Genomic DNA, 27107 nt, shown 5'->3' with positions numbered 1-27107 from the left:
CACCTCTCCCATTCCCTGACCCTCGGGGGGCGAGACTATGTCACTAAACCAAACTTCTGCTGTGATGGGCGCCTTACTGGGAGCGGGGCACCTCCCGTAAGCAGAGCACCGTACCGGGTGCCGCGAGGAGGGCACTGTATCGGCCACCTCCTGGGAGCGGAGGGCTGTACTGGGAGCAGAGCGGTGTAGTGGGAGATGACGGAACAGGGCAGGATAACGGCTGCGTACCGTGAGCAGAGCACTATACTGGTTACCTGACGCGAACAGAGGAGTGTACCGGGCACCTACTCTGAGCAGAGTGCTGTACTGGGTGTCTACTGCGAAGAGAGTGTCGTACTGGGTGGTCACCGTGAACAGTAGCAGGCAGCTAAGCGCCGGGGACCATCAGGAGAAACAAGATGCAAGGTCACCTCCCTTAAGGATCTTACCGTCAGTTCACACAGATGTGACCCGTCATCTGACTCGGACCTTGCGTTACCTACATTTCCCCACATTTCCTCCCTGCGCAGTGGGGGGCGAAGGGGCCCCGGGGCCGGGGAAGTGCTCCCCTTTCTCCTCGGAGCCTCCGTCGGAGACGAGGGATGAGCCGGGATCCTCCCCCCCGGGCTCCGAGACCCGCCGGCGGGGAAGACGGACCGATCCCCCTCGGCCCCGCGGCCCAAGACGGGGACCCCGGAGCCCCCAGCTCTGTCCGTCCCCTCCCGGAGCGGCAGGGCCGGACGGATGCCCGGGTCCGGAAGCCCAGATCTAGCTCCGGGATGGCGAGGCCTTGACCGGGGCGACCAGCCGGGGCCCGTTTCGACACAACCCGATGTAATCGGGGTTAATCCCGTCGGGGCGGTGACGTTGAAGACCGCTCTGTAACTGGATTACCGGTGGCCGGCGATCGCGGGCCATTACGGTGAGCGGCCGAGACGAGAGCCAGAACGAGAACAGACCTGCCGCCCCCACGTCCCCCCCTCCCCCACGCCGCCCAGCTCACTCGCTGAAATAGGAAGTGTCGGCAGTCGGGAGGTCAACGGTTCCCCGGTTCCCCGGGGTAAACTGATTCGTATTTATTTACGTAACATCCGTCTCCCCCTCTGGACCGGAAGCTCGTTGCGGGCAGGGAGGGCGCCTGCTGGATCGTTCCACCGGGTTCTCCCAAACGCTCAGTTCGGCGCTCTGTACGCGTGAAGTGCTCACTAAATACGATCGACGGCTTGCCCGCGGCGGGCCGGGCGCCGTCTCGAAAGCCGTCCAGGGCTGGACCCCCGCCGGGCTCCGGGGCAGCAGACCGGCCGGTGGCCGGACCCGTGGTGGCATTTACCTGTCCCTGTCCCGCGTGGCGCTCCCGGCCCAAGATGGACGGAGAACGGGCACCGCACCCCCGTTTTACGGACGAGGAGACCGAGGCACAGAAAACGGACGTGACTTGCCCGGGGTCAAACAGCGGGCGAGCGGCGGAGTTGGCAGCAGAACCCGGGCCTTTGGCCTCCCGGGCCTGGGCTCCTTCCGCACCCTGAGCCCTGGAGGGAAAGGGGGTCGGGGTGGGGGGGACGCCCGGGAGTTGGGAGATTGCATCTGGGCTCCAGTCTGGACCGGTTGCCTTCTTCCCGAGGATCCCGGAGGGCAGGATTCCTGAGGAGGGGAGCCGGGGCAGAGTTCCGTCAGGATCCTTTGCCGTTCAAAACCATCTGATGTAAAGGGGGCTCCTGGCGCAGAGCTCGGTACCAGGAAAGTGGGATAAATAATTGAGAACCCGCCGTACCGGACCCCTACCGGGTGCAGGGCGTCGGCTAAATCCCGAGCTGTATACACCGCGTCTGCCGTGCGCAGCGCACTTACGGGGCACAGAGAGCTACGCTGGGCACTCTCTAAGCAGAACGTGCCGTCCCGGGTGCCAGGAAGCACACGGACAACCCGGCGCTGAGCTCCTTGGGGCGGTGGCCGGGCCGGGCCTGGCCTTCCCACGGGGATCCCGTAGCGTTCTCCCCGGTGGACGGCACCGCCCTCGCCGACGGGGCCCTCGGGCCCGAGACCGGAACCGACGGAGCCGGTTCCCAGAGCCCCCCGCGCTCGGGCCCGCCGGGTCACGGCCCGACTCGGCTCCGAGCCCGGCCCGCGGACGAGCTCGGACGGCCCGGGGAAGCGGGGGCGGCTCCCCCGGCGCGATTATCGGCGCCGCGCTCCCAGGGTGACTAAGAGGCGGTGGGGCGGGTAGGGAGGGTCACCACCCAGCCGCTGTGGGCGGGCGGGGCCGGGTTTGGGCACACCCGACACGCCGGGCAGGTTTACCCGCGGCACAGAAGGTGGGGTTGGAGGGCAGGTCAGGTGCCAGAGTAGCCAACGATATACTCGTGTCGTCATACGGCACATCACGCTCCCCCCCGCAACCCTTCCCTTTCCTTCCTCTCCCTCTCCTCCACACGACTTTCCTCCCCGTCCCGTTCTCTCCCTCCCCGCCCTCCGTTCCGGGATCTGACCGGTCTGGGGGCACTTGTGCCGGGCGCGGGGATTGGGTTGTCAGCACAACCCAGCAAGTCCTCGGAAGAAATGCGTTTTATTGACCACCGGGGCCCCCCGCCTGGCCCGGCCCCCCGCCGTCCCAGAGAGCGCTCCGGGAAACCCAAGCGCCACACGGTCCCCTCAGAGAGTGTGACCAGGCCGGACGTGGCGGTGCTCGCTGGTTGTCCCGCCCGGAGGCGGGGGTTTGGGGGTGGGGAGAGAGGAGGGGGATGCACATGGAGACCGGGGAGGGGACGGCCGAGGGTTTCAGTTCTGGAAGGCCCCCCCCTCCCCCGGCCCCGACGCATCCCAGAGGAGAAACCCTCGAGGTGCCCGGCCCGGAGCGGGGGCTGGGCCCGCCGTGACGCCAGACCTGAGGCCCGGACTGTGGCCGGCCCCCTCCCGGGCCAAATTTCAGCGGCGCTCGGAGGGAAAAGGCAGACGCTGGCCAGTCTCCCCCGGCGGAGGCGGAGAGGCCCGTCCCGTCCGTCCGGGGCGCGGAGGATCCCGCGGGCCCGGCCGAGGGAGTCCCCCCCGCGTCCCCCCCGCCGCTACAGGGCACACGAGTGAGAGAACCTGGGGAAGGGGATCACGTCTTTGATGTTGTCTATGCCCAGGATGCACTGGAGGTAGCGTTCGAAGCCCATCCCGAAGCCACCGTGCGGCACGGAGCCGAAGCGGCGCAGATCGGTGTACCTGAGGGGGGGGGAGGGACGCGACACGACCGGCCTCAGAGGAAGCCACGGGAACCCCCCCGATCCCTAGCCGCCCCCTCCTCCGGAGACAGATAACCTCTCCGCCGCCCGGGCCGCGGTCCGGCTCCCACCACCCCGGGCACCGTGCTGGGGCGGCGAGGGCGGTTCGCGTTAACTCTGGTGGCGGAGTCCCGCCGGCCCCTTACCACCGGTAGGTGTCCGTCAGCCCGAGTCTGTGGGAGGAGAGGAAAGGGCCCGTCAGGGGGGGCGGCAGGGGTGGCCACGTGCCAGCCCGAACCGGGCTCCCCATTCTGAGACCGGAGCCCCCTTGGGAGCCGGGGACGGGGCCTAACGCTCACCCGAGGAATCTCTCCTCTCGTTCATTCATTCCTGGCCCTGGGGCCCGCCCGGGGCCGGGACGACGGGCCCCGGGACTCCGTGTTCCTCGCGCCGTTCAGGGCGGGGCGCGAGGGGGTCTGCTGGTGGGGGTGGCCGGGTTAGTTACGAGGGGCGGGCCGCGGAGAGGGAGAGGGAGGGGAGGCCGGATAGGGGCCGTGCACCCTACCCCCCGCCCCCCCCCCCGTGCCCGCTGCCGAACGGGTCGCCGGCCAACAGAGGCCACGTGACGCCCCGACCACCGGCCGGGCGGCCCGGGGTCGAGAGGCTCGATTCCCTTTTTTGCTGGTCAGTTTCCAGCCGCGGAATGGGAGAGCTTTTTCTCTCCGCAGAGCAGCCGCATCCTTTCCGCGGGGCGCTCACTTCCCAAAAGGCGGCCTGCGGCAAGGGGACCGGCGTGTTTAGGCCCGGGGTCGCCGGTTCGCAGTGGGGAAGGGAACGCGTTTTGAGAAAACAAAATCCGATCGCGGGGAGGAAGGCAGGGAAGGACAGGGCAGGGGAAGGAGAAGGAAAGCGGAAGAGAGGGTGGAGGAGGAGATCGGGAACTCCCTCCCCCTTCGACTCTGACAGTTTACCACTCTCCCCGCGTTTCGAACCCTCCTAAAATCACACCTCCCTCCAGACGCCTTCACTAAGCCCACCCTAACCATTTCTCCATCCGCCCTCCCCTGTGCTCCACCTACGCCCTTGGCCGTGTGCCCTTTAGGGAAGCAGTGTGGCCAGGTGGAAAGAGCACAGATCCGGGAGTCGGAGGAGCTGGGTTCTAATCCCAACTCCGCCGCTTACCTGTTGGGTGGTCTGGGGCAAGACATTTAACTCTTCTGTCTCAGTTCCCTCATCTGCAAAATGGGGATTAAATCCTACTCGCTCCTACTTAAGACCGTCAACCCCGTGGGGACGGGGACTCTATCCAACCTGACGATCCGCTCTAGGGCTCAGTACGGTGCTTGGGACGTTGCAAGCGCTTCGCCAGCACCACCGCCGTGATCATTATTATATATCGCTGTAATAATAACAATCATCATAATAGGCACTTTTTGATCCTCATCCCAGTCACCTCACTTAGGTCCATATCCTACTGCTCTACCGTTTCCCCCGGGCGCAATCTGTTTCGGTATCCGTTCTCTCGGTACCCTGTAAGTCCCTCGTGGACTTGCTGCATTATACTTTCCCAAGCGTTTAGGACAGCCTTCTGCGCCCAGTAAACCCTCACTAAATACCACCGATCGCTGGAGGGCAGGGAAGGAGAGGAGGAGCCAGACGCCGAGACCCCATATTCCACGGCCACGGCCGGGCCCCGTCGGGCACACGGGCCGGGGGGTGGGGGCGGGGGACCGTGTTCCCGCCCGCCCCGGGGAGCGGGGGTGTCGCCACCGTACCTGGCCAGGCGCTGCTCCAGGACGTGCAGCCGCTCCTCCCTCAGGCTCCCCCCGAACAGCTCCCCGACCCCGGGCACCAGGAGATCGACGGCCGCCGCCTCGGGAGGGAGAAGAGAGCGGGACGGGCCTGAAACCTTCCGCCACGTGAGGGGACGGATGCCAGGCCCTCTCCGCCTCTCCAGCCTCCCGAAACGCCCCCTCTGGGAGCCCTTCCCAGCTCTGCTCACCCTCCGCCTCCCACGGCTCCGGCGCTCGGGTAGGGGTAGACGCGGGGGCCCGTACGACCCGTCGCCGTCTCTGCGCCTTCCCCACGTTCCCACCCCCCAACAGCTCGCTCACCCACCACGGGGAGCCTCCCCACGGGCCGGGTTCTAGGGGGGCGCACCAAGCGGGCAGCGCGGCGGGCCCGAGCGGAGAGCCGTCGCCACCCCCGGGGACCACCGCTGGCAGGTCCTGGCGGTCCTCGTTCCGGCAGACCCAGGCCTGCCCTGGTGGAGCCCTGGTCTACCCGGGGACGGCAGCACCACGGCCCCCATCTCGGGGCTTCTAGGGACGAGTGGCTGCACGGCGGAGGAGGGGGCCGTCTTCGCCCGCCCCCTTATTTTAGGGCTCCGGGGCGGGCCTGGTTGCGGGTGGGCTGCCCGGGGAGGAAAGGCCCGGGGGAGGCACCTGTCCCATTTTTTATCTCGAGCTCCCCCACCGCTGAGACTCTCGGGGCTCTCCCCGCGTCGGACACGCTCCCCGGACATGCAAACGAGAGCACCCTCACCCCCCCGGCCAGCACCTGCCGCACGTCCACCGGAGCGGCGCGCGGGCTGCGGCCACCGGCGGGGCCGACCGGCCCAGCCCCGGGCTCCGCAGCCAAGAGCGCGTCCGGGGCGCGCCCGCGCGTGCCCGCGCTCCGACGTGGCCCGGGTAGTCTATCGAGGCCGCTCCCCGCCCGGGACCCAACTTCCGGCCCCCACCGGGGCCCCGGGGGAGGGAATCCCCCAGAGCGGAGGTCAGCTGACAATCACGGCAGAAGGGCCCCGGCCGGGGCAAGTCGGGGGGGGGGGGGGGCGGATTTTGAAGAACCGGCCTGCCCCGGCTACCAGCCAGATTCCTCCCCCTGCCGCACAGTGGCCCCGAGCCTGTCCCGCAACTATGTGCTCCGGGTTCTGCCGGCCTCCAGGCCGGAACAGTCTGGGAAGACGGGGGTTGTCTCCTTGTCGATCTACGCAGGCTCCACCCCCACCACCCGCACACCCACGCCCTGGCCCGCCTCCCCCTGCCCACCCTTGGGGCGCAGGAGAGAGCCAGAGGAGACCCGAGGGGAGGGGCGGGCGGGCCGACCGGCGGCAAACGCTCGCTCTCACCGTGTGCCGGGGCGCGTCGCCGTTGTCCCGCGCGTAGAAGGGCTTGAGGTCGTAGGGGTAGTCGACGACGAAGACCGGGCTGTGGCCGCAGTGCTCCACGAGGAACCTCTCGTGCTCCTTGTGCAGGTCACCGCCCCACTGCGGAGGCGAAAGCCGTGCCGGGCGGGCGGGACGCCCGTCGGGGTCACCAGACGCCCCACCTCGCAAGGGGACGCCGGTGGCGAACAGAGACGACTCCTCCTCCCCCTCCCGACACCCCCCCCCGGGCGGCGGGGGGTTTGACCACACACCACAGGCACCGGAATGCGGGAGCCGGAGAGGCCCTCGGGAGGTCATCCGGTCCAGCCCTCTGCCTCCACCCTCCTCTAAGGCTCCACGGCAGTCGGGGAGACGCGGGGGCTTCGCGAAGCCCCTCGCCCGGCGGGGCCGAGCGCAGACGGGGCCCGCTCGGACCCACCTCCACGGGGAAGGAGAAGGGCCGGCGGGCTTGCTTCAGGATGTCCACGGCTTCGGAGTAGGACAGGCTGGAGGGAGGGGAGCACGGGGCAACTCGATGCACGGGCGACGACGGGTCATCTCCGGGACGCGAGAGCCCAAGGAGGTAACTCGGTTTCCACGGACCGCGCGGGCCGTGCCCGCCCCCTCCTCCCTGGGGGAGAATCAGGGACGGAGATGGGAGAGTCGGGCAGGGGCGGCACCTCTGCGGCGGGCGACAGAGATGCCGTGACTTACACTAGAAACTCGTTCCTCAGCATCTTCTCCAGCCGGTCCTTGGGGAGAAGAGGACGCCGCGTCATTCCTCGCGGCTGCCCGGTCACCCCCCGGCCCCACCTCGCCTCTGCTCCCCGAAGCCGCGCCCGAGGTGGACAGGCGCGACCCCGCCGAAGCTCCGCTCACCTGCGGCCTGACGGAAAGAGCGAGGACGGACCCGGGAGTCAAGGGACGCGGGTCTTGGTCCGGGCTCCGCCGCTGCCCGCCGTGTGACCCGGAGCGAGTCTTTTCAGTTCTCTGTGCCTCATTTACCTCATTTGCAAAATGGGGCTAGTTCTCCCCCGTTTGTTTTCACCGATACTTCTTAGGCACTTACCGTGTGCCAGGCATTGTACTAAAAGCTGGGGCAGATACAAGGGAATCAGGTTGGATACGGTTCCCGTCCCATAGGAGGCTCACGGGCTAAGACGGAGGGAGGCGGATTTAATCCCCTTTATACCGATGAAGCACCCGAGGCAGAGAGAGGTTAGATGACTCGTCTAAGGTGACACACCGGACGAGTGGCGGAGCCGGGATTAGAACCCAGGTCCTCTGATCCCCCCCGGCCCGTGCTCTTCCCATTAGCCGATGCTGCTTCTCGAGCCGTTCTGCATCGCTCTCAGACCCGTGGGTCCCATGTGGGACAGGGACTGTGCCCGACCTGATTCATCTTCTCTCTACCTCAGTGTTTCGTATGGTGCTTGGCAGACAGAGAGCGCTTAACGTTACTTGATAAGCCCTTACTACGTGCCGTATCTAAGCACTGGGGTAGATACAAGCCGATCCAGGCCCTGTCCCACATGGGGCTCACCGTCTTCATCCCCATTTTACAGACGAGGGAACTGAGGCCCGGAGAAGTTAAGTCACACAGCAGGCGAGTGGCAGAGAGCCGGGATCAGAACCCACGTCCTCCGCCTCCTAAGCCCGGGCTCTTGCCGTTAGGCCACGCTGCTTCTCTAGAAACTCATGCCGCCTCCGATGATGTCGATGATTACTACCTCGTGGCCCGGTGAGACGAACTTGTGGAAGAGCCTCACGTCGTCCGGGCAGCGAGCGAGGACGGTCGCGGTCGTGGCCTTGAACAGCCCCTCCATGACCTGCAGGGAGAAAGAGGCCGGGTGGAGGGGCCACGGGTAGGGCAGGGGACAGGCTGGCACCAGGGTGGGGCCCGCAGCCACCCCCTAACCCACAGCAGAGCTGGATATGGGCAGGGAATGCGTCTGTTACGTTATTATACTGTACGTATATAAGCACAGTGCTCCGCACACGGTAAGCGCTCAACGAATACGACTGACTGACCGAGCGGGCCGGCGGGACGGGCACGCCGAGGCCCCGAGCTCGCGCCCGCGGATCGCCTGGGACCGACTGCGGGAGAGGCCGCTCTGCCGTCCCCGACCGCGACCCTAAGCGCCGCTCGCGAAACTACCCCGGTGGTTCCTCGCTCGCGTTGTACCAGTGGAAATCCACGCACGCAACACGGGGCGGGTGACCCGCTTCCCAGGGATGAGCAGTCCCCCGCTGAGCGATCCTGCTCCCAAACACAGGTTTAGCAGCACGAGACGCGGCGGACTGACCGGGAACGACGCGAGCCGGAAATTCTGGTCGGACGCCCACCGGTCCCCAAACCAGCAGATTTTCCGGCGGCGCCGGTCCAACACTAGCCCGGCTTCGGCCGGGCGGGGCTACCGGCCAGTCGCCCGCCACCCGCATCCCGGCCTCGGGGATGCTCCAGGAGCTGGGAGCACCGTGAAGGGAGCAGGGTTGGGGATGGTGGCGAGGGGGAGGGGTCGCCCCGGGGCAGCTCTGCTCACCGCGCTCCCCCCCAGCGCGCTTCTCTCGGGTTTTGCATTCAGCTTCTCCTTTCCGGTAAGCGGGCAGCCGACTCGCCGGGCGATTGGAGAAGTGAGGGGGGCTTTTTCTCGCTTTGCTGAACACAGGGTAAAAATAGTTTCCATCGGCCAACAGCTGGCCACAGCTGCCTCACATGAGCCAGTTCCTCCCTGGAGGGAGTCGGCGTTGGGCGGCGACTCCTCCTCCGAACCCGGAGTAGAAGACGAGGATAGCCCGGAGCGGGGCCGGGCGTCCGATGTCCCGGGGGCGTTTTCGCGTAGACGATCCATCTCGGCGCCCCTGGGGGGCCAGGGGATCCTCTCCCCGTTTTACGGAGGCACACCCCGAGGCCCGTGGTCCCGCCCAGCAGGCCAGGGAAGCGCTGGGGCCGGAACCCGGGTCTCCTGACTCCCGGCCACGAATCCCCAGACGCTGTGCCTCTGCGGGATCCCCAGGAAGCATCAAGCCCAGCTGCGCGCGCGCATGAGGAGAGGGCTCGTGTCAGGGTGGGGGGCATCATTTTCCTAAAGCACACCGCGGCGAGGGTTCCGCTTCTCCAAAGGCCGGTGCAGAGACGAGTGGACACGGGGACTCCTATCTCGGGCGAGGCCGCTCCGGCCAAGGCAGCCGGGAGAGCCCAGGAATGTGTGGGGGAGGCCCTGGGCTCGTTCCCTGTCCCGGAGAAGTTTACAGTCTAGCCGGGCGGGCTGTGGTCTAGATTAAGGATCTGCGCCGTCCTCCCCGGTGGGGGCCCTCGGTAGACAGCGGGAAGAAACAATAAAACAAACCATCCCGGTCTGCTTTATGGCATCCAAGGTCGTTCTCATTGGAGCCACTTTCCGATACGAATCCGGGTGGAGAAAAAGCTCATCTGGGTTCTCCTCACCGACTAGGTTCCCGCCACCGCTAAAGCTCTCGCCCCTGGAGCAAATGGACTTCCAACGGCCCTCACGTGAGCACGGGGCAGAAAAGTCAGTCGGCGGAATGGGAGGACTGAGGGCGGCTCGGCCCCGGCTCCCGAAACGTTTACGAGCAAACCTTCCCCGCTTGGTGCCCGGCGCAGGGACGTGGGAAGCAGCGTGGCCCAGTCGGTGGAGCACGGGCTCGGGAGTCAGAAGGCTCTGGGTTCTGATCCCGGCTCCAGCGCCTGTCTGCTGTGTGACCTTGGGCGAGTCACTTCACTTCTCTGGGCCTCAGTTCCCTCATCTGTAAAATGGGGATTAAGACTGTGAGCCCCACGTGGGACAACCCGATTGCCTTGTATCGACTCTAGCGCTTAGAACAGTGCTTGGCACGTAGTGAGCATTTAACAAACGCTGTCGTTATTATAATTATCGGGAACGCCGAGAGCTAAACTCTGCCAGGAGCCGGCAGCGGACTGTCGGAGAACGGGCCGTGGGCGGCGTTGGGGGAGGGGGTGGAGGCGAGGAGGGGCTGACAAGTGAGGACAGTGCTTAGTGCAGTGTTCTGCACATAGAAAATGCTCAATAAATACCACTGATTGATTGAAATACCATTGAATGACAGCGTTCCTCAAGGAGGAAGGCCTACAGCGGGGAGGGGAGGGGAAGTTAAGGAAAGCGGATCGGTTGGAGGGGAAGGCCCGCGGCCGACGGATGGCTGTAGTCTCTGAGTGGGCCGTGCGGGCGGGGGTGGCGGGCGGACGAGAGAAATCCCTAGGAGGACGCCCAGGCCCCGAGGCCGCCTGTCCCGGCCTTGCCCCGAGCCACCACCTGCCAGCGCCCGGGCCCGCTGAACCCCACGCCTTACCTGCGTGATGTCCTGGAGGCTCTCGGTGAAGGCCACCTCCGCTTCCACCATGTAGAACTCGGCCAGGTGCCTGCGGCTCTGAGAGTTCTCAGCTCGGAACGTGGGGCCGAAGGTGAACACGTGGGTGAAGGCGCTGAAAGCCGAGGGGGAAGAGGAGCGCGGCGGGGCTCACGTGTGCCCAGCTAAGCCCCGGCGCGCACGTGCGCACACGCCCGCCCTCCCTCAGCTGGGGAGGTCAAGTAAGAATCGCGAACCGACCAACCCATGTCCATATCCCCTTTTTCTTCTTCCTCCGCCTGTAACTCATTTCACTGACTGGTCTTCACCGCTAGACCGTCATCTCGTATTTATCGACTCTACCGTGCTCTCCCGAACGTCTAGTAAAGTGCTCTGCGCACGGCGGACGGTACAGAGTCCCTGGCAGAGTAAAGCAGACCTAACAGGCGCAATCCCTACCCTCGAGGATCTACTGTGAGTACTGTATTAAGGACCTGGGTGAGTATAATATAGTAAATAGGAACGTTCCCTGTCCCGAAAAGGCTTAGCGTCTAGCCGGGGAGACAGACGTTAAATTAAATTTCAAGTAGAAGGAAGTAATAGAGTTTAAATCTTTGGAATAAGTAGCGGTAGGGAGGGAAGAGATGCTATCTCAGAAGGGCTCTGACGACGGCCGCGGCTTTGAAGACGAAGTCTGTGGGGTGTGAGGGGGAAAGAAGAGGGGGGTGAGGAAGGGGTCGTGGTAGGAGAGATGAGAACGAGGCCCAGTGAGTAGGTTGGGGTGTCAAAGGCCCACTGGCTCCCTAAGCCCTCGACAGTCCTACGTGGATTTGGGAAACTGAGGAAGAGCAAAAACGCAGACGAGAGTCAGAAGGAGACGGACTCTTTACCAGACCTGGATTCCCAGTAAATGCAGAGATCACAGGCTTGTTCCGCCTCCTTCTTGGGAAGGAATGGAAAACACCAAAGCCAATTAGAAATTGGAAGAGTCTACGCTGTAATTGAAAAAACAGCGACTTCAAAGTTGCTTTTTATAGCTCCAGCCCCGGCCCATGGTGAAAGGATTACCGGAGGTTCGTCGGGCATCTCCCTCACGAAACCTGCCCCGGGCCCAGGCCTCCCCGGCTGCGAGGGGCCCGCGAAGCCGGCCGGCGATCCTCGAGGCCACCGGAAGCCCCGGGGCCGAGGAACGAAGCCGCCCCCTCGGCTCTGATGTTGGCGGGACCGTGGTCGAGGTCCCGGGGTGATGGAGACGGAGCCCGCTCCGGCCCCGGCCCACGGGCCCCAGGCGAGAGAGTGTCCGGGCCGGGCCGGGCTTGCCGGACGGGGGGGCCTCTTGGACCGGGCTGATCGGCTGGGGAGGAGCTCGCCTGTCACGGACCACCCCGTGGGAAAAAGGTCAAGCTAACAAACCCCCGAGTCCCTGCATAATCAGCGTTCGGGTTCTCGCCACCCGGACGCTCCTCCCGTCACCCTTCTTCGAGGAAAGGGAGGGAAGGAGCTGGAAAGGGTCGTGCGGTTTTCCTTCCGGCCAGCGGGCCCGACTGAAACCCCTCTGGGCCCTTCTCTGACTCGGGAGATCCACGGACGTGCGGCCCGTAAGAGCTCCTAGGAGAGACGGGGTGGTGGACGGTCCTAAGGCCTAAGACCACTCAGCTCTCTCTCCTACTTACTTCCTCCCTTCTCTCCCACCCCCCGCAGCTCGTACTCTTCATTCTTCTCGGGCCGACCTTCTCGCTCCGCCTCATTCTCCCCTCTCTCGCCCGTGACCCCTTGCTCGCGTCCTCCCTCCTCCTTCAAACCGGGCAGACCACCGCTCTCCCCGGCCTCAAAGCCCTCCTGAAATCCCGCCTCCTCCAGAAGCCTCCCCTGATTCATCGCTCATCTCTCCCAGCTAGTGGCTCTTTGGCACTTCCGTGCCACCCAAGGGCTTGGGAATCTACCCCCTCCTCGCACTTACGTACATTCCTTTCTAATCTATCACATCTTCCCATCTCAGATGCATGTTTCCGTCTGACTAGAGGGCAGGGATAATGCCTGCGGGTTCTCGTACCCTCACAAGAACCGACTACGGTGTTCTCCAACCGGCAGGTGCTCAATCGATGGTGATGATTGATCGACTGATTGATTGACTGACTGGGTGGGTGGAGAACCTTGGAAATGCCCGCCGGAGCCCGGGCCTTCTACTGATAGGCAGGGGTAGCTGGGCAATGGGGTTTAGGGTTCTCCGGCAGCCGGGAGGGAGGTGGACAGGAGGAAAGAGAGAGAGGGAGGCAGACAGATGGAGAAGGAGGGAAGCAGAAAGAGAGGGAGGGAGGCAGACAGAGGAGGAGGGAGGCAGACAGGTGGAAAGACGGAGCGGGAAGGAGGCAGACAGGAGGACAGATGGGGAGGGAGGCTGTGTAATGGAGCGCGTTTCTAATCTGGGCAGCCCGAGCCACCCACCTATCAATTCATCTTCGCAGGCCGAGCGCATCTCCCTCTCGTTCTTTCTCAATCGCAAAAATCGCAGTCACGTTCAAAGAAAAATCCATCTCATGGAAAAACCATCTATCACGGCGGGATAAATATAGCGCTTCTAAATTTAGCTGACATTTATTCCGTTTAAAATGTCCACGGAAATAAAATCAAAGCAGCGGCGGGGAGGCAGGGCTGGGGAAGGGCCCGGGCTTTGTTATTGGAGATTAGATCACGGGTCGGAAACACCATGTCCCCGCACGCTAACAGAGTCCTAGGACTCGCCGTTTAACCGGGAACATCTGACTGGTGGCGCGAAAAGAACATCGCCCGTCGTCCCACAAAAATCAAAGCCCCGATCGCCCACCAGTCTGCCCTGAAGCCTCCGCGCTGCAGCCCTCCCCCCGCCCGCAGCCTCTCCACCACAGGCCGGGCCTCGTAGAGGACGCTGGCGCTCTGTCCACCCATCCGGGGTGCCTCGGGCCCCACATCAGCAGCCCTGGGAGAGACCATACCCGTGGAGACCCCAGACCCGCCCTTCTGGGGGAGGACGAGCATCCTTGTTTCGCAGCCAGCGCGGGACGCGGAGGTGCGAAACGGGCGTACCCTGACATCACCTCCAGGTGCAGCTGTCCGGACACCGTCAGGAAGGCGGGCACGTCGAAGAAGAGGCTCCCGGGCTCCCTCGCCGGGCTCGAAGGCTGCGAGGCAAGAACGGGGAAGCCGGGAAGAGCGTTAACGGAGTCTCCCCCGGGGCCGACGGGCGCGCGTCCGGCCTCTCCGTGGACGCCGCGGCTCGTCACCCTCCCCGCTCAGACCCTCTCGGTCCCGAGAGGCCGAGGACGCCCGGAGCCCCGCGCCGGGGTCCTCCTGGGCTCCGGTGCCTCGTCCGTGCCCACGATCGCTTCCTCGGCGCGGGGCGCCCGGCCCGGCAGGCTCGCCCTGCTGCCCTAGCCATCCCCACCTCTCCAGTCCAAAGATGCCCCCGTCCGGGCAGACCCGAGTGCCGGCAGAAATAAAATAAATCACGGCTATACGCCTAGGCGCTGGGGGCTGAAGCAAGGATGAATTAAGGGAGCAAATTCAAGTGCGAGGGCAAATCAGAAGGGAGTGGGAGAACAGGGAATGAGCTCAATCGGGGAACTTCACTGCTCTGCGCCTCAGTTTCCTCGTCTTTAATGGGGATCCAATACCCGCTCTCCCATCTCCATGAGCTGTAAGCTCCCAACAGGGATAGGGACTGGGACCCATCCCAGTGCTTAGCACGCAGAAAGAGCTGAACAAATACCACAATTATATCATCATCGGTGTTACAACCAACTGCACTGCGGTTCCACTCTCCCTCCTCCTCCGGTCCGTCCGCGGGCCTAGATCGGCGGCCGACGGCCGCCCCCGGGACGATCAACGTGACTCGGGGCGCCGGGCTACCGGGGAAAAGGGGGCCGAGGCCACGCGTCACGGAGCTGGAGGAAATGGTGCCGCCCTCTTCCCACCTGCGGATGGCTGACCGGCTGCCGGACCTAAGGCTCCGTTCCAGACGTCCCCACCCGCCGGCACCTCCCACCTCCGACCAAAACGTTCGGCCGCCTCTCGGGCGCAACCGCGAGACCGGGCGGCGCTGGCCCGCTAACGCACCCGATTAATGACCCTCCGCGAGCCAGTGGGTGCCGACGGATCCTTCACCGACGCCACGTGGGCGGCCGAGGCTCGCCGAACCCCATCAAGCTTTTTTCCTCGAACCCAGCCGGGCAAGGTCTCCACCCCGGCCATCCCAGTCCGCCCCCGCAGCCCCGCGGCTCGGGAGCCGAAGGCTTCTACTCGTCCAAACCCTCCGTGGGCTCTGCGGGGGGAGAATTCTGCCCTGAACCGAATCGGCCCTGGGGCGACGACATCCGACTCGCAATCCCCGAACCCCGCACAGGCGAGGAGACCGGGAAGGAGGGAAAGAAGAATAATGACGGGATTTATGGGGTGCTTATTTTGGGCCCCAGCGCTGTGCTTAGTGTCAGGATAACAGGATCGGCCACGGTCCGTGCCCCATAGGCAGTCTCTGGGGGAGGGAGGACGGGAATCTCACCTCCACTTTGCAGAAGAGGAAACTGAGGCCTCGGGCGACTCAGGGAGTTGGCCGAGCTCACCCGGCAGGCCAGAGGCCAACCTGGGAGTGGAAGGCGGTCACGCCATCTGCTACTTTGCCCTTGGAAGAGGAGGGTCCCCGTGAGCCCGGAAACTGGCTCCTCCCGGTGCCCTACTCGCCACGGGGACCCGCCTTCGGCCGGGACCGGCGCACTTCAATTTCAGGTTCAGAGGAACTACTGACTTCAAAGCACGGTACAGTGTCCAAGGGGCTCCGCGAAGCTTTAATGATCGCAATAGTAATGATTTTAACAGTCATATAATAGCGATTAATGGCCCCTTCAGGCTTGTCGGCATGGCCTGGGAACACCCTTCTAAAGGCCTCGAGGCGGTCATGCGGTGCCTCACCTGCCCCATCTGTAAAATGGCCGGAGCGGTGTAAATGTGGCTTATGTCCCTGCCCTGGTAGGAGGAATAACTCCCAAGAATGAGCGTGAGGCCGTACACAAGGACTGCTGTGCAAATCTCATTTAATAGTATTTATTGAGCGCTTACGACGTGCAGGGCACCGTACTACGCGCTTGGAATGTACAATTGGGCAACAGATAGAGACCATCCCTGCCCAGTGACGGGCTCACAGTCTAAACGGGACGGGACCGTCTAAACTCACGGCCCTTTGGGCATCGCCTCCCCACAACAGAACAATCGATCACTCGGTCAGTCAATCGACACGCCCGGTCGAAGGCAGAGCCCGGCCCGGGGCCCGGAAAGCCCAAGGGAGGGTCCCGTTAATGGCCGCTGGCCCCGAGGCCCGGGTGGCACCGCCCGAACCCCTCTCCCGCGGCCCCCGGAAGTCGAGCCGCGGGTGGCGAGGCCCGCGAACGCCCACTTACTTCCACCTGGAAGAGTTCTCCGGCCCCCTCGCAGTCGTTGGATGTGATGACTGGAGTGTGGATGTGCACGTAGCCGTGTTCCTGCAATCGGACATCGGCGGGGGTCGGTGGCGCGACCCAAGCGCTAAACTCCCGGAGGAGGGAAATGGCGTTGCTCCGCCCAGGGATGACAGCGCCCTTCGCGGGACCCTCTGACCCGCTGGCCCGTGGACCTCAACCGACACGCTGCGCACGGACGGCCGTCCCCCGTGACCCGACTCGGTTCCGTCCTCTCGTTATCCCTGAGAGGCAGGGGGAGGCCCGTTTTACAGAGGGGGGTGGTGAGGCTGGGCCTAAGCTAAGGCAGAGGCAGGACTCCCAGCGGGTTGGGCTGCACCAGGTCCACTAAGCCACACTGCCCGCTGCTGGAAAAATTACTTTTTGGGTGCGGGGGGTGTGTGGAAGGGACGTCAGGGGTCAGCCCTACTTAGGGCCGGGCCCGCTCGGGCAGTCGGCCTCGACGGGGCGGTGGGTCCTGTTCGGAGCTGGGTCTTCTGGGAAAGTCAGGCCAAGGCGCCTAGAGCGGAGCGGGTCGTGCCATCCGGTGGCAACGTACCGCCCTGTCTCCGGCTGGCAGGCTCCCTCCACGAGGAAAACCCTTTAAGGTCCACCCACGAAGATGCCTTCTTGCCCCCAAAGAGAAGGATGAAGGGCAGAAGGGGACGGGAGGTCGCTGCCACTTTAAGCCACCTGCCCCCAGAAGGGGGCTCGGTTTCTTCCACTGTGAATTTCTCCTTCAAAAGCGGACAGCATCTGGATGTCGGCGTTCTGACTGCCCCTAAACTTGACCTCCGCGGCCGCCCGTCAGTGCTGTGAGGAAGACCCCGGATCCCGCTTCCGCAGCTCCACGGGCCCCCCGTGCCCTGTCCTCTGGATTGGCGGCCTGGACTCTCGGATTCTCGTCGTGGTGTTCCCCGAGTTCCCGTTCTCTATCCCCCCACAACTCTCTGACCGGGAGCCCCTTAGGAGCCGGGGCCCACGTCCAGTTCTCTCCCCCGGATCTCGGTACGGTCCCGACCCTTAACGACCCCCACCTCCTCCTCCGCCGGCTTCTCGACCCAGAGGCCCGGGCAGATCGGACTCTCGGGTCCTCCGGGGATCGCTCGGCCGGGCAGGGCCCGAAGCTGAATGGTTTCGTGGCTAGACCCTTCATTCATTCAATAGTATTTATTGCGCGCTAACTATGTGCAGAGCACTGTACTAAGCCCTTGAAATGTACAATTTGGCCACAGATAGAGACCATCCCCGCCCAAGATAGAGCACGGAGCAGTCAGAAGGTCACCGGTTCTAATCCCGGCTCTACCACTTGTCCGCTGTGTGACCCGGGACACAGTTACCTCGACTGTAAAATGGGGATTGAGATTGTGAGCCCCACACGGGCCGGGGACGGTCCCCGACGAGATCTGCTCGCATCCACTCCGGCGCTTAGGACGGTGCCTGGCACACGGTGAGCGCTTGAGAGACACCGTCGCGATCGTCACCATTAGGGGAGGGAGGGGGCCGGCCGGCCGGGCTCACCTTGAAGAAGGAGTGGACGGCGGCGGTGGCCTCGCCACGGACCCGGAGGAGGGCGCCCAGGGTGTTGCTACGGCAACGGAGGTGCGGGTGTTGGCGCAGGTATTCCAGCGGGTGCCGCTCCTTGGTTTTGAGCGGGAATTCCTGCCGCCGCCAGAGAGGACGGACCGACCCCTAAGCCCGTCGGGGCTCCCGGACTCTGCCCTCCCCCTCCCTGCCTCCAGACCCCGCACCAGGCCCCCCACTCCCAGACCCATCTTTACGGGACCCTGTGGGGGCAGAAGTGGCAGGAAGATGCCCCCGAACAATCTCCCAGAGCGCTGCTGGCCCAAGCTTCCACACCCCATTCCTTCAGCAGGAACACGGGCCCCCCACCCCCTCTTCTTCCTCCAGCCTCTAATATATTTTAGAATCAGTCTTCCCGCTAGACTGGAAGCTCTCTGCAGGCAGGGATAATGTCTACTAACTCTATCGGACTCTTGCAAGTGCTCAGTACGGTGCTCTGCACCCAGCAGACCGGGACGATCCCGGAGGGCAGGGATCGAGTTTTCTAACTTTAAGCACTCTCCCGAGCGCTCAGGACAGGGGTCTGCACGCGGAGGGCTCTCGATCCACAGAGCCGATGGATTTCCGGTTCCCGGGGCGGGGGGGATCTCGTCCCGGGTCCCCACCCCTTACGGGAGCCCAGGCCGAATCCCGGGCCGCCTCAGCCTACCGTGGGATTGCAGTGCCCAACCACTCGGATCTTCTCCGCCGTCAGCTCCACGTTCTGTTTCTTGTGCGGGCTTCTGACCAGCCGGCCTTGCACTTCCACAGCGCTCCCGAAAGTCAGGTCCCTGTAGCGACGGGCGCAAAGAGGAGAGTCACCGGGAATTCCCCCGGGGTTTTCCAGTCGAGATCGCCCAGGGCACCACGAACTCAGGGACCCAGGACAACTGGCAGGCGGGCACATCTCTTTCCTTCTCGTCTGCTCAACTATCGGCTCCAAGTGGGCAGGGACCGTGACTATTCGTGCTACTGTGCTTTCCCGAGCACTCGGGACGACTCTGTATAGACTGCAAGCTCCGAGACGGCAGGAGCGTCGTCTGCTACCTCTACTGAACTCTTCCGCGTGCTTCGCTTGCCGTAGGTGCTCGGACAGTATTACTGACCGACCGCTTGGCTACCCTGCCCCTCTCAATTCCATCGCTGTGGTCTGCTCGCCCTGAGGAGAGTGCAAAATGGCGAGAGAAGCAGTGTGATCTACACGGGGCCGGGAGTCAGGATCAGTCAGGGATATTTATTGAGCGCTTACTGCGTGCGGAGCGCTGTACTAAAGGCTTGGGAGACTACGACACAAGGAGATTCGGGTTCCGACCCCGGCCCCACCGCTGGTCTCGCCGTGCGACCGAGGGCAAGTCACTCCACTTCTCTGGGCCTCAAATTTCCTCTTCTGCAAAACGGGGACGACGTCCCGGGTCTCCCTCCCTCTTAGACTGGGAGCCCCACGGGGGACGGCGACCTGACGGGCACATGGTGAGCGCTTAGCAGATACCACGACCGTCATTATTACTGCTACTAATGGGACGGGCCCAGCGCTTAGCCCAGGGCTCGAGAGCCCTTTAACGGATGCCGTCCGGATCCTCATTACTCACGCGGTGTCCAAGCTGGAGTCGGCAACCACCTGCAGGCTCTCCAAAGACGACCCATCGTTGACGTGGAGAAACAGGATGTCTTTCTGGGACCGGACTGAGCGAACCCAGCCCTGGGGGGAGAGGAAAAATCGGAAGGCGGTCGCTCCCACTCATTCACGGTCTCCTCTGAGCTGAATCTCCGCTGTCTAGGACACTGTGGTCCATCCCCTTTTCCTTGAAACATTACCCAACCTCGGCTTCACTGACACTGTCCTCGCTCTCCTCCTATCTCTGTGGTCGTTCCTCAGTTTCTCTCGCGGTCTCCTCCTCCCCGTTCCTCTCCGTTCTCCACCCATTCCCTCGGCAAACTTGAATGGCACGGACTTTCTCCCTGGGTCTAGCGTCCTCCGAGGGCTAAGCGGTTTTCCGGGGAAAAAAAGGAAAAGCCCAACTCTTACCCCTCCAACTCTGCTGTCACCCAAACCTGCCATGCCGTTTGCCTTTGACCTTTCCCTCGCCAGGCAGGTGCCGGTAACTTTTCTGGCAGACGGAGGCAACCTCTCGAAAGCATCCGAGAGAGAGAGGCAATTCCTCCCAGGCTCACTCTCGCCTCTCCACAAAAAAGAGCGAGGCGGCCCCCTTCGAGATGACGGTTCCGCAAAGCGACGAGCACCACGGCTTACCGGCCGACACTGGTCACGGGCCCAGCACCGGGAAGCCGGGGATGCAAATCCGGATTGGAGAGCGAGTGCCTGCATAGAGTCAAATCGCCCCTTCGCCGGGAGGGTAAACTGATGTTACCCGATCCCTAAAAGCACACGACCACTACCAGGTCAGCCTCGAAGGGGGGTCCGGCCAGGACTGCCTTCAAGAAGCCTTCTTCTTCTTCTTCAGCCTTCTTGATTCTATTTATCGCTATTCTTCTTGTCTGTCCGACTCCCCCGATGAGACCGTAAGCCCGTCAAAGGGCAGGGACGGTCTCTATCTGTTACCGGTTTGTCCATTCCAAGCGCTTAGTACAGTGCTCTGCACATAGTAAGCTCTCGATAAATACTATTGAATGAAATAAATACTACTGAATGAAAGGAGGCTCCCGGGATTCGGGGAGCAACTCTGTGCTGGTTGTCCGCCCTCAACCCAACACTCCGGATTCCCCACGGTGACCCAGAGCAGGCCATCCTACACGGCTGGGTCTCCCTTCTCCAACTCTGACTCCCGAGCACTTAGTACACTTACTTAGTACGGAGTGAGCGCTCCATAAATACCACCTATCGACTGTGAACTCCACTCACTCTCCCCTCTCCGTTCATTTGTATTTATCGAGCACTTACTGTGTGCAGAGCACTGCACTAAGCGCTTATAACTGGACTTTGAATTCCTAACTCTCCCCGAATCATGCACCACTGACTCTTTCCTTTTCAATCCTTTTTCCCCTCTGTCAGTCAGGGGTGTTTTCAATCAATACTATTCATTCATTCAAGAGTATTTATTGAGCGCTTACTACGTGCAGAGCACTGTACTAAGCGCTTGGAATGGACAAATCGGCAACAGATAGAGACAGTCCCTGCCCTTTGACGGGCTTACAGTCGATACTAGACTCCCACCCCCTACTCAGGAGGAGTAGAAAGTCGCGGCCTCAGCAAAAGCAGCACTTCCTAGAGGGGCACCCGCCCCATAGCAGAAGGAGTCATGTCACCTGTGTGACCTTGGGCAAGTCACTTGGCTTCTCTGGGCCTCAGTTCCCTCCTCTGCAAAATGGGGATGAAGACCGTGAGCCCCACGGGGGACAATCTGATGACCTTGTCTCTCCCCCAGCGCTTAGAACAGTGCTTGGCACGTAGTAAGCGCTTAACAAATACCAACATTATTAGTATTATTACTTGACCTCTCTGGACCTCAGTTCCTTTAACTGCAAAATGGGGAGAAAGACCGTGAGCCCCACGGGGGACAACGTGATGACCTTGTCTCTCCCCCAGCGTTTAGAACAGTGCTTGGCACATAGTAAGCGCTTAACAAATACCAACATTATTAGTATTATTACTTGACTTCTCTGGGCCTCAGTGACCTCATCTGTCAAATGGGGATGAAGACCGTGAGCCCCACGGGGGACAACCTGATGACCTTGTCTCTCCCCCAACGCTTAGAACAGTGCTTGGCACATAGTAAGCGCTTAACAAATACCAATATTATTAGTATTATTACTTGACTTCTCTGGGCCTCAGTGACCTCATCTGTCAAATGGGGATGAAACCCGTGAGCCCCACGTGGGACCACCTGATGGACTTGTATCCCCCCCAGCGCTTAGAACAGTGCTCTGCACGTAGTAAGCGCTCAACAGATACCCACACTGCTAAGACGAGGATGACTAGAGAAGCAGCGTGGCTCAGTGGAAAGAGCCCGGACTGGGGAGTCAGAGGTCATGGGTTCGAATCCCGCCTCTGCCCCTTGTCAGCTGGGGGACCTTGGACCAGTCACTTGACTTCTCTGGGCCTCAGTGACCTCATCTGTCAAATGGGGATGAAGACTGGGAGCCTCCCGTGGGCCCACCTGATGACCCTGGATCTCCCCCAGCGCTTGGAACGGCGCTTGGCACATAGTAAGCGCTTAACAAATACCAACATTATTCTTATTATTACTTCACTTCTCTGGGCCTCAGTTCCCTCATCTGTAAAATGGGGATGAAGACTGGGAGCCTCATGTGGGACAATTTGATGACCCTGTATCTCCCCCAGCGCTTAGAACAGTGCTCTGCACATAGTAAGCGCTTAGCAATACCAACCTTATTATTATTATTAAAACGGGGATTAACTGTGAGCCTCACGTGGGACCACCTGATGCTCCTGGATCTCCCCCAGCGCTTAGAACAGTGCTCTGCACAGAGGAAGCGCTTAACAAATACCAACATTATGATTCTGGTGGGAGGGGAGCTGGGCCCTTTCAGGACTACAGTCCCCAGAAGCCCTTGCGCGGGGAAGCAGGCAGGCCCCTCCGCGCATGCGCAGTGGGGGGAGGGCGAGCGGGGCGCGGCGTGCGCAGGCGGGCCCCTCCGCGCATGCGCAGTGGGAGGAGGCAGCGGGGCGCGGCGTGCGCAGGCGCCCCTCCCCCGCCCCCTGCAACCCACCTGGACGCGGGCGCGGTCCCCGCCGGGATCCCGAGCCCCGAGGGCTCCCCGCACGCTAAGCCTGGGCGGCGGCGGCGCGGGCCTGAGGGAGGCCGCCGAGCAGCGGCAGCGGCGGAGGACCAGCGCTCCCAGCATGGCCGGGGACCGGCGCCGCTAGGCCGTGGCCGGCGCTTCTTGGCCCTGCCCGGCTTCCGTCCTGCCCCCTCCCGGACGTGACGTCACGCCAGGGGGCCCGCCCGCCGCCCGCTCATTGGCTGGAGCCTCCGGGCCGCGGGCGGTCTTGGGAAATGTAGTCCGTCCCTACTCGTTCATTCATTCATTCGTTCATTCATTCATTCACTCATTCATAATCATACTAATAATGTTGGTTCTGTTAAGCGCTTCCTATGTGCAGAACGCTGTTCTAAGCGCTGGGGGAGATACAGGGTCATTAAGTTGTCCCACGTGAGGCTCCCAGTCTTCATCCCCATTTTACAGATGAGGGAACTGAGGCCCAAAGAAGTGAAGTAACAATAATAATAATAATGTTGGTATTTGTTAAGCGCTTCCTATGTGCAGAGCGCTGTTCTAAGCGCTGGGGGACGTACAGGGTCATCAGGTGGTCCCACGGGAGGCTCACAGCCAATCCCCATTTTCCAGATGAGGGAACTGGATAAATAAAATAAATGTTGGTATTTGTTAAGCGCTTACTAATAATAATGATGGTATTTGTTAAGCGCTTACTATGTGCAGAGCACCGTTCTAAATGCTGGGGTAGATACAGGGGAATCAGTTTGTCCCACGTGGGGCTCACAGATTTCATCCCCATTTTACGGATGAGGTAACTGAGGCACAGAGAAGTGAAGCAACTTGCCCACAGTCACACAGCTGGTGAGTGGCAGAGCCGGGATTTGAACTCATGACCTCTTACTCCAAAGCCCGGGCTCTTTCCACTGAGCCACGCTGCTTCTCTGCTTACTATGTGCCAAGCACTGTTCTAAGCGCTGGGGGAGAGACAGGGTCATCAGGTGTTCCCACGTGCAGCTCACAGTTTTAATCCCCATTTGACAGATGAGGTCACTGAGACCCAGAGAAGTGACTCGCCCGAGGTCTCATAGCTGACGAGTGGCAGAGTCGGCATTCGAACCCACGACCTCTGACTCCAAAGCCCCGGCTCTTTCCACTGAGCCACGTTGCTTCTCCTCTTTAGTGAGCGCTGACCGTGTGCCGAGCTGTCTACTAAGCGCCTGGAAAGTACAGTTCGGCAACAGAGAGAGACAATCCCTACCCACCAACTCACAGTCTAGAAATGTTATTATTATGATTATAATACAGTTGTTAAGCGCTTACTCTGTGCCAAGCACTGTTCTAAACGCCGGGAAGGACACAAGGTCATCAACTTGTCCCACGTGGGGCTCCCAGTCTTCATCCCCATTTGACAGATGAGGCCCAGGGAAGTAAAGTGACTTGCCCAAAGTCACCCAGCTGACAGGCGGCGGAGCCGGGATTTGAACCCACGACTTGTGACTCCCCAGCCCGGGCTCTTCCCACTGAGCCCCGCTGCTTCTCTGTAATAATGATGGTATTTGTTAAGCGCTTACTATGTGCCGAGCGCTGTTCTAAGCGCTGGGGGAGATCCAAGGTCATCAGGTGGTCCCACGTGGGGCTCCCGGTCTTCATCCCCATTTGACAGATGAGGCCACTGAGGCACCGAGAAGTGAAGTGACTTGCCCACAGTCACCCAGCTGACAGGTGGCGGAGCCGGGATTCGAACCCGTGACCTCTGACTCCCAAGCCCGGGCTCTTGCCACTGAGGCACGCTGCTTCCAGAGGCCTTTTCACATGGGAGCGGCAGTGGGGATGTGTTTTCTCACTTTCTCAGTTGCAGCCAAAGGTGGATGTGCGTGTTTGAGGTCGGGCCTGTTCGGGAGACGATCCTCACTGCCGGTTTTAATAATAATAATAATAATAATAATAATATTCATTCATTCATTCATTGAATAGTATTTATTGATGTTGGTCTTTGTTAAGCGCTTCCTCTGTGCAGAGCCCTGTTCTAAGCGCTGGGGGAGACACAGGGGAATCAGGTGGTCCCACGTGGGGCTCCCAGTCTTCATCCCCATTTTCCAGATGAGGTCACTGAGGCACCGAGAATAATAATACTGTTGGTATTTGTAAAGCGCTTTACTATGTGCCGAGCACTGTTCTAAGCGCTGGGGTAGACACGGGGGAATCAGGTTGTCCCCCGTGGGGCTCCCAGTCTTCATCCCCATTTGACAGATGAAGGAACTGAGGGCCCAGAGAAGTGAAGTGACTTGCCCCAAGTCACCCAGCTGACAGGCGGCGGGGCCGGGATTCGAACCCATGACCTCGGACTCCGAAGCCCGGGGGGGGGGGGGTCTTTCCACTGAGCCACGCTGACAAGGGGGGTGGTTTCTGCCCTCCTTCTCCCCATGATGGAGTAGGGTTTCGACCCAAGGGGGTGTCCAGAAACCGTCATCTGGCCATCCTCCCTGGACGAGGTGCTGCAGAGGGTCGCCTGGGCCAAAAGATGGCAGCACAGCCCAGGGGATAATAATATTAATATTAATACTAATAATGATGGCATTTAAGTGCTTACTCTGTGCAAAACACTGTTCTATAAGCGCTGGGGATTGATTTAGGTCTCATGAGGATTAGCCCCTTTCTGCCCCTCGCGCAATAGCTAACAATAACCGTCATCGCGATACATTATATTACACTTATTAAGAAGAGAAGCAGCGTGGCTCAGTGGAAAGGGCCCGGGCTTGGGAGTCAGAGGTCATGGGTTCAAATCCCGGCTCTGCCCCTTGTCAGCTGTGTGACTGTGGGCAAGTCACTTCACTTCTCTGGGCCTCAGTGACCTCATCTGTAAAATGGGGATTAACTGGGAGCCTCACGTGGCGCAACCTGATGACCCTGGATCTACCCCAGCGCTTAGAACAGTGCTCGGCACCTAGTAAGCGCTTAACAAATACCTACATTATTATTAACAGAAGCCCTGTCGCACACGGGGCTCACGGTCTAAGGGGGTAACGAGAGCGGGTATTTAATAGCACTTTGATGTTCACTCTACCCCACCCGCTCAGCACGTAACCAATTAATTAATCTGGTATTTATGAAGCCTATGTGCACAGCACTGTACTAAGCGCTGGGGAGAGTTGTACAATACGTAGTTGTTGGCAGATAGAGTCCCTCCCCGAAATGAGCCCCCAATCTAGAAGGGAAGACAGATATGAACTAAATAACTGAGAATACATACTTTATAAATTAAAAATATAGTATAAAATAATGATATCTATGATGTATAATTTAAATTATTAAAATAAATCTTTTATAGATATCTACGAGACTTCGATCAATCTAATTAAGGACGCAAAGACATCGGTAAGAATCGACTAATTGTGTTTATTGAGCGCTTCCTTGGCCCCAAGCACTGTACTAAACTCTGGGGAGAGCCCGGTACAATTAGCGGCTTAGAGTCTAGAGCGGGAGGCAGACATTAATATAAATTAATTAATTAATCACGTATAATTAAATAAATTCGTGAGTGAATGATGGACCGGGGCCGCGAGTGCTGGGGAGTTGAGGATGCTGTGAATATCTAGGGTTAAAAGGGTACAGATTCAGGGGTATAGAGATGAGATTAAGTGGCTTTAATTAGGATTAATATTATGATTAATTTCAATCGGGCTGTAAACTTTCTCAGTGCCCGAGACTCTGCGTGTGGTAGACATGCAGCAGAATGCTCTGCGCCTAATAATGTTGGTATTTGTTAAGCGCTTCCTCTGTGCAGAGCACTGTTCTAAGCGCTGGGGTAAACACAGGGGAATCAGGTCGTCCCACGTGGGGCTCCCGGTCTTCCTCCCCATTTTACAGATGAGGTCACTGAGGCCCAGAGAAGTGAAGTGACTTGCCCACGGTCACACAGCCGACAAGTGGCAGAGCCGGGATTCGAACTCATGACCTCTGACTCCCAAGCCCGGGCTCTTTCCACTGAGCCACGCTGCTTCTCTAGACTATGGAGTGTAATAATAATAATAATGTTGGTATTTGTTAAGCGCTTACTATGTGCCGAGCACTGTTCTAAGCGCTGGGGTAGACACGGGGGAATCAGGTTGTCCCCCGTGGGGCTCCCAGTCTTCATCCCCATTTGACAGATGAGGGAACTGAGGCACCGAGCAGTGAAGTGACTCGCCCAAAGTCACACGGCTGACAAATGGCCGAGCCGGGATTCGAACCCATGACCTCTGACTCCAAAGCCCGGGCTCTTTCCACTGAGCCACGCTGCTTCTCTGGTAACTGATACGACAGTGCTCAGCACAGGGCTCTGCACACCTCAGATGGAGACTACTTAGGCCTGCACCCGGGAGGTGTTCAGTACAGTGTCCTACACAGGGTAAACTGGCAGTTTAGGGCTCCGTCACCATAGTCCCCCCCGGTAGGAGTTTGTGCACAATAGGCGCTCAGTACATGCTGCTGCTGCTGGGAAGCAGCGAGGCTCAGTGGAAAAGAGCCTGGGCTTCAGAGGTCACGAGTTCGACTCCCGGCTCTGCCACTCGTCAGCTGGGTGACTGTGGGCGAGTCACTTCACTTCTCTGGGCCTCAGTGACCTCATCTGTAAAATGGGGATTAACTGGGAGCCTCACGTGGGACAACCTGATGACCCTGGATCTGCCCCAGCGCTTAGAACAGTGCTCTGCACATAGGAAGCGCTTAACAGAGACCAACATGATT

The 27107-nt window shown here is 61.0% G+C and overlaps 1 protein-coding gene across 2 annotated transcripts; it reads right to left on the bottom strand.

The window, feature by feature from the left end:
• Nucleotides 1-1014: 1014 nt before the first annotated feature.
• NARS2 (asparaginyl-tRNA synthetase 2, mitochondrial) lies at nt 1015-22569 on the bottom strand. 2 transcript variants are annotated; one of them, XM_029048277.2, is made up of 15 exons: nt 22374-22569; nt 19274-19383; nt 18355-18475; nt 17643-17783; nt 16086-16166; nt 13723-13817; nt 10663-10795; nt 8061-8159; nt 7045-7082; nt 6770-6836; nt 6313-6450; nt 4958-5055; nt 3389-3415; nt 3064-3183; nt 1015-1620 (listed from the first exon to the last, which is right to left on the bottom strand). In XM_029048277.2, exons 1-15 carry the CDS (start codon nt 22506-22508, stop codon nt 1425-1427), a joined length of 1599 nt encoding a protein of 532 aa, XP_028904110.1. In that variant the 5' UTR covers nt 22509-22569; the 3' UTR covers nt 1015-1424. The 2 variants fall into 2 exon arrangements, with proteins under 2 accessions (XP_028904110.1, XP_028904111.1); XM_029048278.1 differs by lacking the exon at nt 1015-1620 and having other exon boundaries at nt 2524-3183.
• Between the last annotated feature and the right edge of the window lie 4538 nt (nt 22570-27107).

The sequence above is a fragment of the Ornithorhynchus anatinus genome, chromosome 20 (genome assembly GCF_004115215.2).
Source record: "Ornithorhynchus anatinus isolate Pmale09 chromosome 20, mOrnAna1.pri.v4, whole genome shotgun sequence".
In the NCBI taxonomy this organism is placed as follows: Eukaryota; Metazoa; Chordata; class Mammalia; order Monotremata; family Ornithorhynchidae; genus Ornithorhynchus; species Ornithorhynchus anatinus.
This window is presented reverse-complemented; position numbering and strand designations above follow the sequence as displayed.